At 45.2% G+C, this 14,296-nt stretch overlaps 1 protein-coding gene across 1 annotated transcript in view; it reads right to left on the bottom strand.

Moving 5' to 3' along the window:
- Positions 1 to 262: 262 nt before the first annotated feature.
- The window catches only part of ADAM17 (ADAM metallopeptidase domain 17), a 35,895-nt gene continuing 21,861 nt past the window's right edge, over positions 263 to 14,296 (bottom strand). Inside the window, exons 9-19 of the mRNA XM_072855064.1 lie at positions 14,025 to 14,169; positions 13,409 to 13,497; positions 11,222 to 11,374; positions 10,327 to 10,526; positions 9,194 to 9,297; positions 8,377 to 8,511; positions 7,279 to 7,409; positions 6,165 to 6,243; positions 4,901 to 4,989; positions 4,179 to 4,235; positions 263 to 2,262 (exon numbers count right to left, since the gene is read on the bottom strand). Coding sequence (XP_072711165.1) covers positions 1,912 to 2,262; positions 4,179 to 4,235; positions 4,901 to 4,989; positions 6,165 to 6,243; positions 7,279 to 7,409; positions 8,377 to 8,511; positions 9,194 to 9,297; positions 10,327 to 10,526; positions 11,222 to 11,374; positions 13,409 to 13,497; positions 14,025 to 14,169 — 1,533 coding nt within the window. The 3' untranslated portion in view covers positions 263 to 1,911. The remainder of the gene's footprint in view (positions 2,263 to 4,178; positions 4,236 to 4,900; positions 4,990 to 6,164; positions 6,244 to 7,278; positions 7,410 to 8,376; positions 8,512 to 9,193; positions 9,298 to 10,326; positions 10,527 to 11,221; positions 11,375 to 13,408; positions 13,498 to 14,024; positions 14,170 to 14,296) is intronic.

Genomic DNA, 14,296 nt, shown 5'->3' with positions numbered 1-14,296 from the left:
AAACAATTCTATGATTCTGTGATAACCTGCAGGACACATGTTGAGACAAACTCCATCCCCAGTAGGAAGCGGGGCAGCCCTGCAGGTGCAGAGCTGTACCACTGGTGCTCAGGGTCTGGCCTCCACAGCAGCCGGGTTTCAGAGGGGAGCAGTGAGAAATAACTGGCTCAAGACTGATCGCATGCCAGACTTATTTCAGGGTTTGACAGCTAATGAAAAGCAGAAACAGCTCTTGTTTAACTGATATTTTTTTTTTTATATAAAAAGCTTTTATTGTCTTGGCAATTAAATTAACTCCTCACACATGTACTTTGCACTGAATCAAAAAAAGAAAACCCAAACAAACAAAAAAACCCCCCAAAAGTTCAAAACCGGTATATAAAACACAATAGCTAGTCAGATAGAATACCATAAGGCACACGTTCAAGTATTAGTGTAACAAGTATCCTTGGGTAGGGAGGAGAGGGGGTTACTCCCACAGTCCTTTCAGCACAGGTTTGGTTCCTTTCCCTCACATTTAAAAACAAATGCTTTCTGCAGCTGCAGTTCCCCTGTGGCTGAGTGCAGGCTTGTAACAGTCAAAAGGGTTCTACTGTTGGTCACATTTATGTCAGTTTTATCAACAGGTTCTTATGGGAGAAAACAGATGCAGCATTAAGACACTGCTTTACTGTCTCACACCATCTGCTACTAAGCTAAAACAACGCTGGTATACCAGTCCCAGCTCACCTCACAGATCTCCAGCTGTATCAGATCAGAGGACACCACTCACTTACCAACCTTTAACATCACATTGTACTACCTGTGTGGGAATTTGAATTCATGAACTCTCCTCCTTATACTTGCCCTGTAAGTTTAATGAAGGTTTATTTCTTTTTTGATTAAATTCAAAATTGTTTTTAAACAAATGTCCCCCCAAAATGGCATGAATTTCCCCCCCCCATTTATTTATGCACTAGGAGCTTCCAAAGGCCACATAGACCACAGAAAACTGAGGCTCAGCTCTTTGAACATCTCAACGATAGTGTTACCTTTTTCAAAATAACATTTGGAGAAACATCTCTGCACAGAAACAACCACTGTAAACAGCTGGTTAAAACAGTCCTCATCTGCATAAATGATATCTCCACTTCTTTCTCCTACCAGACACCTGCAACACGCAAGCCTCTTAGCGCAGCATTGGAAACTCCCAACGAATGCCTTTCTCTGCAACAGAGACAGGAAGACAAGACAACCTCACCACTAGAGGCAAAGCGGTTTCATGCTAGAGGAGCATTTCCATAACAGCCTCTGCATGACCCTTTCATTTTTATTTATTTCAAAGCTGTACATCCTAAGCTTCTTGATTCCAATTATGCATCTTCATTTAATGCTGTGAGACTACATTTTTATTTTTTTCATTACTCTCATTCTGTTCTCAGGGCATCTGTTTAGGCTTTTGCTTACATGTACCTTAAATTGCTAAATAGTCTACTCTATATGGAACATACTGCAGTGTTTTCATGTTGTTTTTAAAAGCCCCTTAATTTTGTCTATCAGTGCTGTCAGACTACAAAAAATTAAATTATAAAAAAGGCCAATATACACAATCCAATATCCAGCAGGATATTTGGTTTTGCACCACAGGTTGAAGGAAATGTTAAAGGTCAAGGAAATAGAAAAACAAATCCAAAAAGCTTCAAAAAACAAGCCAGTTTTAGTTTGGATTTTCCTTTTTAAAAGATATAATGCTCTAATAAATGTAATTTAAGGAAGGTCATACACATGACCAGCATCTGCAGTAGGTCACTTCCTTATTTCTCCCATTCCCTCACAAAAATATATATACATATATTTATATTTATATAAATGAAATGGTTTTAGATCCTTATTTTGCAGACACAAGTCATACATTTAGAAGGCAGTAAGACACTAGCATTCTGTTTCTTTGCTGTCCACCCGGTTCTGGCGCTGTAGTTTAAAGGACGAAGCTTTCTCACTCCTAATGACAGGATGGTCTGTCAAGTCCTCAAAAGATTTGGCAGCTGAGCTGCTATTTGGGAAGGGGTCCTTCTCAAACCCGTCCTCATCAATGTGAGAGTCAGTGCTCGGGTCCTCCTGAATAGTGTCCATTCTTTGGTGGTCCTGTTTTGGTGCCGTGGCCACGGTGGGCACGGCTGCAATGGGCTGCAGTGGCTGGTGCCGGCTTGTCGACTGCGCCACGGGGAAGGGCTTGATGATTCGAACGGAGGCAGAGTCCAGGCTGCTAAGCATCTCCACGTTCTGCAAGACACCAGCAGCCATGTCAGTGGGGGAGGCAACCAGGATCTAGTCCAGGGTTCAGTTTTTGCACTGTTTTCAAGGGGAACAGGCACCAGGCACCTTCTGAGGAGCACCCGCCCTTGTTAGAGCTGTTTAAAGGCTACTGTGTCCTCCCCTCCACTCCCAGCAGAGATGTGCCAAGTGCCCTCATGCTGCCACAGGCTACCCTGCGCTAGCCAGGCTGAACCCACTGCGCTGCCTTGGAAAAGGAGTTAGACTTTGGAATTTACAGTAGATTTATGCTTACTTAAGAGCAAGGGAACATCCAACAGAAGTAATTTGTTGTTTTTTTCCTCAAGAAATCCAGCTACGCTAAACACTAAAGACAGAAAGGCCTTTTTATCTGCTTGTTCCTTCTCCATATAAAGCACAACAGGTGACAGCCTCACTGGGACAGGGCTGACGACTCAGCCCCACCTCCCCTAGGGCCCAGCACTGCTTTTGGCAAAACCTAGGGCTGGAAATGCTGGGTCAAGCCAGACGACACTGAGAGCTCAGTGCAGGGAAACAGTCAAAGGTACAGCTCAGTCCACTCTTCCAACCTGAGGAGTTCCCCATTTCACATGCAAGAAGTTGCACTGAACACGGGGTCAAAGACCAGAGGGACACCACTGTGATCACACCCAAGTTCTGCAACCCAGATTAAGTTAAGCCCGTTGATTTCTGCTTCTATTTGAGCACGGTTTGGAAAAGATCCAGGGATTTCTGGGGATAAAAAAATCCCCACGAACCTTAGTAAATGCTAATACTGGGCAGGATGAGATGTCTACCTGCTACCAGTACTGCATTTCCCAACCGCTCAATCCTCAGTGGATCCAAAAGACACGAGATTTGTTTGTTAAACTGTTGCTGGTGCAAGGAGCCCATTAACTATAACCGTGTTCTGTTGCTACACCTCCTTCTGGGATTTTCTTGATTGAATTCAGGTATGAAGCTCTAAGGTAACTTTTCTTCTGGCATTCAAGACCAGCTGTGGGGGACTTGAGCTAAGATCGCCTTCAGTTACGTCGGAGTAGATGACGGAGGCAATCTGCCTCAGCAGTCTTTGACTTCAGTATGCTTCCCCCAGTACTTGTACAGGCGCTCTGCAAGGCTTTTTTTTCCCCCTCCCATTACAAAATGGCATTTCCTTAATCGAATGTTTCAGTTATTAATAAGAATTGGGTTGTCAAAGCACTGGACAGGACACCCAGAAAATCTATGTTGGAAGGTGCCCTGTGCTGGGCTGTAATTAAAAATTATCTAGGCACTTTTTTGCTCTTCTCCTCTCCCAGCTCAGTATCTACAAGGTGAGAAGTGTCACTGACAGGTCCCTGCACCCTGAGGCCAGCTCTCCCATAGGCAAATGGAAGGCTTTAGCACATCTGGCCACTAGAAGCTGACTCCTGCAAACAACCATTCTGCAAAGACACCACATTTTGCAGAGATTTTTCTGCAGCATCACCCCGCTGAGCCTCATGCTGCATTGACACCACTTGGCTGGGAACAAGTGGTCTGTGGTTGAAGCTGCTGAATGACCTGTGCCGAGGGGACCCCGTACACAGGCACCCGCTGCGCGAAGCAGTGCTCCACAGAGCAGAGCGGCTTCCTGCCCCCGGAGCTGTGGCTGCTGCAAGAGAGCTGCTTTGTCAACAAGGTCAAGGCACAGCTCTTACAGGAAGGAAGAGTCAGACCCCGCCAAGCTGCAGCACTTGATATATCAAACACAGGCTTGTTCAAGAAAACACAGTTTCCCTCAAATTGATTGATCCATCCGCAGCATGGATGGTCTGTCTATTATCACTTCTTTGATAAATACTCTGCACACAACATAGGTTCAGATTTTCTAATACATATTGGATAGCTTTCTGCCAATTCATATTCAGACAGCAACTTACACTGGGGCAAAACAGGGACTTTGTGTTCTCCTCATACTGCTTGTCCAGTTTCTTGTCCTATTGGAAAACAAACAAACAAAAGCAAACAAAACATACACACACAAAATAAGAACGTTAGTTTCCCAACTGCGAGGTCCCTGTCCCTGTTTCCCTGCAGGGACACAGCAGGGCATGGGGCTCTGTTCCCTCCCCGCACCTCCCATGCCTTCCCATCCGTCCCAGGCTCGTGGGCACAGTGACCCTCTGCTCTAACCCCACACTGCTGTCAGCATCACACCATATGTCCACGCTCAGCGTTGCTGTGAGCTCTCTCTCTTTACCCATCCACCCAAGCTCAACCAAGACCACTGTGGGTCTCCCCACAAAAAGTGGGTGTCTTATTTCTTAGCAGGGCTTTAGAAAACTTTGACTCTAATGGAAGTTACCAAAATTATACTTGGGTAGAATTCAGGAGGCAGAGGTAGAAAATCTGCCTAGGAAAGAAGGGGAAGGGCTCCAGGGAACAGTCATGGGAGCACTGGGTCTGCCAGAGCCCGGCAGAGTTTAGCTGGAGTTTTGCCTATTGAAGGAGCAGCAAGTCCTACATATGCTGGATTCCCCCCCGGGGTTTGCTAAAAGCTTCCCATCGCCTTCTCCCCCAGACATCTGCCTTTTCATATATGAAGGGTGTTCTCTTACAGCTCAATCCAACAGAGCAGTCATCTCAAAGACAGCTTACTCACCACACAATGCACAAGGATGCTGAGAGGAATCCAAAAAAGTAAGGAGAAGACAAGCACAGAGCCCACTATGTTATCCGCTAGGAACTTCCCTGTGAAATCAGTTCAAAGTTGTTAGTTACCTACCAAATCCTGTTTCATGAACATACACATCTATCCCCATTCTGCAGCCACTGCTCATGCAAGCCAAGCCACAGAATTGCTCAGAGAAGCACAGGCTGCAGGACTAGGCAGAGATAGAAGAAATTACAGTTTTAGAACATTGTATCCAATATATTAACAATAACATTTTTTTCCCTCTGTTCTTCTCTGATGAGACATGCTGACAGGTCATAACATTTAATATGAGTTGATTGGGAACAGGCTATATCGAGTTAGCCAAGCTGCCCCTCTCAATTATACAAGACACACTGCAAGTCTGCTACCAAATTCTGATTTTACAGTCAAGTAATAACTACCTGCCTCCACAAACAAAATATTTGAACATCAAAGATAGACAAACTGCCTCTACCTGAGCAGCCTGAACAGCTTTAACCATTACCTAAGAAAAAATTTTTTGACCCTAGAACTTGAGATTGAAAGCCCCAAACACAGATAACTACACGGTGTAGGCACAGCATTACCGTGAGCATATGGAGTTACCCCATCATTACCTAGCACCAGCTTATGAACAGGTTTTGTACGGTTCCAGTAACACAGAGCGAGACACTGGGGGGGTGACACTGGGGGGCTACCTGCTTGGATTGCACAGTGGGGATCAAGACCAAGGAGGCCCACTCAGTCGCTGGGCAGTGACTCAGTACAGGCACGCAGCTTGAGGTGCGTGACCTCAGTGGTTTTCTTAAGAGAGAAATTAAGTTCTCCTCTCCCAGTCTGTTGACATTTAAATCCCACTGAGAGGCACACTTTTTACTACGCCGAATCTAGCTGACCTCTAAAAAGACTGTCTGTTATTTACTTTTCTCTAATTGACCTACTTCTTGGTATTCAGACAAGAAGCTATCGTCTCTTTTACAAGCTCCGAAGATGCCTAGAAAATAACGGAGTGGAAAAACGCAAAATGATCCCCCATCCTTTCAGCTTTAAAAGGCAAGATCAGTACTGCCAAACTTTAGGCAAAAATATATTTATACATATCAGAAACACAGCTACTAGCTACCCCTTGCATACAGGTGAATAAAAACCAGCCAGCTAACTCCCTCTGAGGCTTTAGAGGTTTCATGTCATGAACTAAAAAAACCCCAAAGGATATGGTGACATATCTTACCAAAAGTATTGATGCTGAGTTGGTCTATGAAATCCCAAAATCGTTCAATCACATCCTGTACTTGCTTCTCGCATTTACCCTGCAAAAGCAAACACTTACTTACAAAACAACCTTACACCATTAAACATAAGATGGAGGGAAGAAGATACAAAGATTATAATAAAAGCTACAGACACAGCAGCACTTGACTCACATTCTGAATATAGGTTTACACTTATGCCCAGTAGCAGCAGTCCATTTTTACTGCCTTTATTTCTGGCAAAACAGTTTCAATGATATTGCTGTCTGAAACCAATGAAGCTTTAATGTTTGAAATGTGCAAAAGCCGCCCCACCCTTGCCCCATGTTAGGGGACATAAAACTGAAGTTTCTGGAAAGGTTTAAGCCTCAGTTCCTATTACCCACCAAGAAGGCTGCAGCTCCCAGGAGCCCAAGGTTACAGACAGACTCCCAGATCTGGCTGTGCCTGTTTAACACAGCGGATCATTCGTCTTTCAGTTCTGCCAGCGGAAGGGCTGGGGCATGCCCTCCCAAATTCACTTCTGCCAACACCCAGTTTAGCTTCGACCGTTGGAGTCTGCAGGTGACGCGACTGTCCATGCAGCTGCACCACAGAAACTGTCACTGACTGCCAGCAACCCACCAGCCTCCCTGCCACGGGCTCACTGCCCCCTTCAGATACTGCCAGATAGATTTTCATGCGATTACTCCCTGACCTGAATTATTTTAGTAAAAATTAATTGGGCTAACGTGAACGTGAAATAGCAAGCACTGCAAACCTAGCTGAGCTTACGGCAGCACTCATTCACCTCCTTCGCACAAACTGCCAGCTGGCTGAGCTGTGGGGAGCAGCAAAAGGGGCAATAAGCAACAGCAGAAGGTAACAGCTTCACCTTGCACAGGTCTCTGCAGAACTAACTCCCATCTACAGCCTCAGACACCCTTTAATATTTACCCCGTGGAGAGGTACTTACACAGTATCACCCTGCTCAGCAGCACATCAAGCTTTAGCTTCTCTACCAGCACAGTCCTCATCACAGAGGACTCTAAGACACCCAGCCACAGAAGCAGAGCATGCAGAGCGTGCAGTGCACTGACATCTGGGAAAACTTACATTTGTATCGCAGAAGCCCACAGTGCAAGGCTTCCCCTTGCGCAGGAACAGGAACTGGTCGTTAGCATCGACGTACGGGATGCACCTATCCTGCTCGTCCCGGCAGCACACCTTGCAGGAATTATCTGTTTCTGTAATAAAGCAACAAACTCATTCCTCGGCAGCACCAAGAGTCACCTGCAACCCATAACCATGCAGATGCATAACCCCACGTGTCCCCTGGCTGACCGTGTTCCTGCCCAGCTTCCCCATGGGGAAGGCAGGACTGTGCGAGTCGCCCAATTTCGGGCACTCTGATGACCACGCCTGAAACTCAACCAGATGCCCTGTGCAATGTATTAGGGGACACAGGGGGACCCAGCTCTCCAAGCTGATACTCCAGCACTGCAGGAATCAACAGGCAGGTGAAGAAGTCCCAAACATATCCAAGACACAGATTTAAATATTTCTTGGACTTTGGGTCCTCTAGGCACTCTTCTCCTTGGCTATGCCCTCCATCTCAAATGGCAGGGCTTACAGCACTTCCCTGCACTGCCCCTGTGAAGCTTTCCTCCTGCTCCCAGCTGCTGTACCAGATTTAAGAGCTGAGACAGAGAGCAAGCCAACACCAAAGTTTGTTGACAGAAGTATACGACAGGCAGGTTTGCAGTAGCAGGGGACTGGACTCAGGGATCCTGTGTTCTCATGGCACTTTAACCCTTTTGAAATCTTTCTTTAACCACTTGTTGGAGGCTACCACTCCTCTGCCAGACTCCTGGGTCCAGAGGTTGGTTGGGATCTCTTTACAATCAGAGAACAGTCAGACTTTCCCTCCCATCCACCTGTGGTGGAAGAAGTGGAGGGTGGGAGAGTGCCCTCTCCTTTAAATGGGGTGCCAGACCATAAGTCTCATCTTAATGTCTTCAAACCCAGACCACCAGACGACAAGAGGACATTCACATTCGTTTTCCAAACAGAAGACATCCTGAAAAACCAACGGTTTAAACTTTTTCAGAAACCATAAACTCGGCTCTCCAACAGGCAAGCCCACAGTGAAGCCAGCACTCTCCAAGGAGCAGAGCTGAAGCATGCATTTCAGTTCAGTCCCATGTCACCCACCGTTGCACGCACACGACCGTAGGTTCTTCTCCCTCTCGCAGAAAGGGACGCACTCCCCATCCTTGCACTTCCCCATGTCCACGCAGACTGTGTCATCTGGAGCATTCCCTGGAGGGGGGCACTCGCTGCTGTTCCCTACAGATGGAGGCGACAGGGTGGGAGGACCGTGTTAGAGTAAAGGGCAGAGCACTGAAGTGTGCAGAAGAAAAATGGACAATAAAGGAAATCCAGACTCATCCCAGGGGGAACCCCAATAGCCTGTTCTTGACTTTGATCTGCGGGCTGCCTGCCAGCTCCTCCAAGAGGCAGCAGCAGCTTTGGAGGCTTTCAACAACTCAGGCCTTGTGGCATTCCAGTGACCAAGGAGTATGTAGCAGACCCTGGAGGTGCCATCAGCAAAGCAGGAGCTAACTTGACTCCTTGCCTCCAGGAAAGATGATGAGGAGGAAGTAAACAAGTGGGGAACTGAAGCACAGTTGCAGTAATTCCACCCTTTCTATGGCAAGATTCAGCTCGTTCTTGTCCCCTCCCAGTGACACACCCTGTTTTGCTTTTTCTTTTTTTAAGGGAAAGAAAGAAGGAAGGAAAAAAGAAAAAAAAAAATCAACATTTTCCATGTTCTTCTGGGCAGTAAATCACCAAGTGACTCCTGAACTACAATGAAACTCATTATAGGGCAATTTTGTGATGCTTAACTGGTCTCTAAAATTACATGTACCGGATGAATAAAGGGCACTAGTTTGAAAGCGGATCGAACAGGACACTGAGCCTGGAGCACTTGGCTAGCTGACGTAAAGGGGACAGAAACACATCCTACCAGTGCAAAAAGACTCTCCTTTGCAAGTGGCATTTATGGCTTCTTGGCATTTCTTCTGTGCACTTTCAAACTGGCAGCCTTTACAGCAGGGGCTGTTCCGATCACTGTGGAAAGATCAAAATGAAAGGAAGAAATATTAAGCAATTTTTTAAAAAAATAAGTACAAGCATGACAAAGCCAGGGAAAAAACGATGTTTGGGGGGGGGGGGGGGGGAAAGCCACTTCTTGGAGACTGACTCACTGATTCAAAACCCTTGCCCTCTCTACTCCCTCCCACGACCATCTTTCTACACACCCACTCAATCTTCATTTACCAAAGGTAAAAGCACATAGGAAGTACAACATATTGAGAGACAACACAGGGATCCTTATATTTATTCAAGGCACCTGGACCCTCTTGTTACTTGCTGTGCAACTTTGGACAAGACCTTCCACTGTTTTCTTCCCTGTTTGTCCTGAAGGTTTACTACTCTTTGTTCTGCACTCTCTTTATGTTCTTTGTTCTGCATCTAATGCAAGAAGGCCCTTAGTACAAGCATGGTCATTAAAGTTGAGGGAATTTCTTGCTAAACAACAGGAGCTGCACAAGCTCTCTACTGTTACATGGTGCAGAGCTGAACTCTGCAAACACAGATTGGACACTGCACTGCAACAGGGCCATGAACACCTCAAAGAGCAAGAAGAACAGAAAGAGGACTCATTTAGTGCAGTCACTGTTTTGTCCGCTCAAACACATTTTGCAGCAGGCTTGAAAATACCACTATGTGATCCCAGTTTAAAGCCACCTTGCAATACAAGCAAAAATTGTATTTGCACAGGAAGTTTGCACAGGAAATTTTTAATATTAATTTTTTGAATGCCTGAGTTTGCATAATAATAATAATCATCACCATCTTCAAGTCTGTAGCTCTTGGCACTTCTCAGAAAAAGTAACCGAACGCTATAAAAATTGATGTATGCAAACAGTGCATGCACACAGCAGCCCTTCCTGGAATCCTTTATTGTCTGCAGCTCACAGATTTAGCCTTAAAGCCAGGAAACAGGTCTGTGACACTGCAGGTGGCTTTAGGAGCTTTCAGCCCAGCCCATCGTTCTCTCCTATGTAAGAGAAGTTGCAGCTTATTTCTCCTTACCTGCATTTGGCACCATCTTTCAGTTTACAGTCTGCAGAGCAGCAGGGATCAGCCTGTTGGTACAAGAGGCCAGGATCGCATTCCTCCCCTTCATCCACCCTGGAGTTCCCACACACTTTGTTGTTGCGCTCTTTGAAGCACTCCTGGGCCTTGATCTCTATGGTCCTATGGATGGATTTTTTGCTGCAGCTTGAGAACATCTAGGGAGTCACAAGGGGAAAGAGCAGCACTGAGGAGCGTACCTTTCTGTTACCCGCACGCAGTCTGGCTCAGGGTCACAGAGCCAACTCCAGCTCTCCCACAACTTCAGGACCACTAGCAACCATCCCCAGGAAAGGCTGCAAAGTTGTAGCAACGGGGAGAGACTGCACTGCCTCTCTGCAGCAGGGCTAGATGTGAACCACAACAAGTCAGACTAGACTGCAGACTAATCACTCCCTTGATAATCTTGGTTTCTCATCTGCAGAACAGGCACAATGCCAAGTCCACAGTGCCAGTGACTTCTGAGACTGACGAGCACCATCGTTGCGGCGTCTGGCAGTCTCACTCCAACAGCAGCAGCTATGGACCACCCAAACGCTATTTGGTACTGAAGGTGCTGTATTTGACTCTTGCTGATGACTTGCTTTTAGGAGCATGCAGCCACAACTAATTACAAACAACTAATTAAAAAAACACCTGGACATGCTATGAACTCCGGTGAAACTCAGAATCCAAAGATGAGGTTATCTTGCAGAGAACCCAACAGCATGCAAGTATGCTTTCTTCTTATGGTTAATCCATTACATTCCTGACAGTTTCAAGCTACAGGAATCATTAACTAAATACTTTCCATGCAGAGGGTCATTGACCATAGCAGAAACTTGTACATGGAAGCAAAACTATGCAACTATACCTTATTGTTTTCATGATCTCCGCTGACAGCAATTGGATACATAACGTATTTCCCTCCCTGGTCTTCAGTGGGGGCACATTCTGGCAGACTATCAGGATCATGCTCTGCTCCAAAGTTATGTCCGAGTTCATGCGTTGTAACCAGGTCAGCCTCCTTTTTTGAACATGAAAAAAGCAATGTTGAAAAGAATTAGTCCAAGCAGGACAAGACAGAAGATCCCAGCTACTTCCAGGCCACCAGCAATTCTAAGATACACTGAGATGGAAAGCGATTTCCCTGTGAACTTTTTTTTTTTTTTTAAGAAGTGGGCAACTAAAGGCAAGTAAAATTATGGTGCATTTCCAAAGGCAAGTTCCAGGACTAGGTTTGAATACTAAACCACTGTTAAAGGCAAAATGCTGTCCTAGAATACCGATTCAATCTTGTTTTCAATGCAATGGAGATACTTAAAATATCAAAATTGGCTTTTAAATAGCTGGAAGGCATAAAAAGTTGAAACAAAAACAATCCAAACAAACACCTGCTGCTATGATTAGTCAATCTCTTGTTTAACATATCTTGCCATTAGAATTACTTCTTCTGAATGGATGATGACATTAGGAGTGCTGAGTAAGCTCTTCTATTGCACAATTACTAGGAAAGACATCTACAACTGTGGCCCAACAGGGATGGATTTCCAACATCATTTATGCAAGAGGGGACTCCCTGTGCTGAGGATCCCAAACCGGCTCTGCCTCGCTGCGCACCTCCCTGCAGCGCCTTGGCCAGCAGATGGTGTCAAGCTCACAAGGTGACGACCACAAATAAAACTAGCACAGAGATAAAAGTTAACCACAAGGAGACTGAGCAGTTCACGAGAGAGAGAAGCAAGTTCCACGAGCTAACCATCATTTCAGCTGCTGTGCAGGCACAGGAAGGACCAAGCCCTGCAACGAGCAGCATCAGTTCCCAGTGTAGGCATAGCTAATGTGAGAGCCAGAGACAGGAGGGCTGTCCAGAGATATGCTCCTGTGCTTCATCGTGTTTAATTTGGGGAAGGGTCTTAAGGAGATTTTTTTTTGTCTTTAAAAACCCAAGTGGACACTGTGCAACACTATCCCTGTGAAACCAATCCATAAGGCTCCCACTGCCTCATCCCAAGCTTTGTGACCGCCACTGGGAAGACAGCAAACTCAATTTCCTTTGTAATCCAAGGCAGAACTCCAGCTTGGAGACTGAACAACAAATGCAAATAGCATGGCAACGGCTAGAGCTCTTTGTCAACATCCCCCTCACACAAAGCTTCACTGTCTTTTTTTTCTAGCTTCTTGACAGCTTCTGTGCCAAGTTTTAGCCCACACATCAATTATGAATTCCCTTTATAATAAGGCTACAGAAAAGCACAGCTGAGAAGTCAGTAGAAGTCAGCAAAAGAGACATATGCCCAACTGTAAAGATTTGGTAGATGCAAGCACAGGCACTACTCTGGTATCTTTACAAGTGAGACAAAGCTCATATTCAGGCCTTTATGTATTTACTGTCTCATCAAATATGAAGAAAAAAAATTCCAGACACCATCCATTTACAGTAGACTTAGTATTAGCACTAATAAGCCCTGCCTATTATACCATTCTCTGCTCTACTTATTCAGGGGGACACACAAAAATCAGGTAGAGAAATTTCATTATAAGGCCCAAACTAAACCGCCTACTTTGCCTGCACCACTTTCACTGCTTTACCTTGCAAATGGAACAGACCAAGCATACACAATTGTCCATCTGCATGTTGTAGATGTACGTAATAGCAAACATGCCAGTTTTTTCTTACTTGAGTCAGCAGACCAATTTTATTCTTATTGTAAGTCTACTTGTTGTATAATATTCGCTTGTTCTGTTGAGGGTGGGTTTGTTTGTTTGTTTTTTAAAAGCAAAATACATTTAAATTCATGCTATGTTTCCTCATTACTCTTCCCCAGGGAATTCAATCTTCAATCCTTTCAGCCCCGACTCCCCTCATCAGCACGGACAAAAACTATGATTTTGGCTTTGTAGACCTACATCCTTGTCTCCAAGGATCTGACTCAATCTGAAAGCCAGCAGAGCTTGCTTCTGAGAGAGCACGGAAGCTCATCACAATCCCACGGCACACATCAACACACACGTACGTACACCAAACGTTCACACTCTACAGAGAAGAATACTCTCCTACCTTTGTGAGGATGGTCTTCCCATAGTTCTTGGTGCTGGTTAGGCCACTGTTCAGATAGATGTCCTTCTTTGCAATTTGACTATAATAAGCTATAGAAGTGAGAAAGAAACAAATCAGAATTGCCGAACATTCTTCTTGGGTTTCAGGGTTTTCTGGGGGAGAGAGGGATACTTGTTTGGGGATATGAATAGCTTTATTGTTCTCACAGCCTCACCAGAGAGACCCTGCCTCTTGCCAGTTTTTGGAGTGGGGAATCTTTCAAGCACAGCACAAACAGCTCGTGTATTGCAGTAAAGGGGAAAATATAAGAAATTTCCAAGACAACAGCGTCTGCTATTCCAGAACCAGTGCAAGATGCACCCACACAAAGCAGCCCCTGGTCTAGGGCTTGGTCTAGCCAGCTTGTTCACACCAGATAGCTTAGTGACTTTTATCCTTCCCTCCCTTCTTTTTCCAGCTCCAGCCAGAAAACAGCCATCTATTCTACCCAAAAACCAACCACTAGAGTCTATGCAAATAACACATCATGCTTCATGAAAGTTGGAGAAGAGGCTTAAACACAAATAACAAACTAGCTTTCAACCCACAATTCAGAGGGAAGAAAAGGAAGCCTTGCCTTTAGGACAAATGCCACCATGGCTGTTAGGTCTGGGAGAGCCAACATAAGCCAATCCAAGCGTTCCCATGTCAAAATCTTGATACGTGAAGAGATGAGCAAGGCACACGTGAGCTGCTTTCTCAGCAATATCAAAACTAAATTGCTGTGAAGAAAAAAAAAGTCAAATCTTTGTAAGACACTTTATGTCCCATATTAGAAGTCTATAGATAAGAACATTATCTAATGAGCCAGACAGGCACCTTGTACATCTGGTTAAGTCAGAAAAAAGC

Source organism: Ciconia boyciana, chromosome 3, assembly GCF_034638445.1.
Source record: "Ciconia boyciana chromosome 3, ASM3463844v1, whole genome shotgun sequence".
Classification (NCBI taxonomy): Eukaryota; Metazoa; Chordata; class Aves; order Ciconiiformes; family Ciconiidae; genus Ciconia; species Ciconia boyciana.
This window is presented reverse-complemented; position numbering and strand designations above follow the sequence as displayed.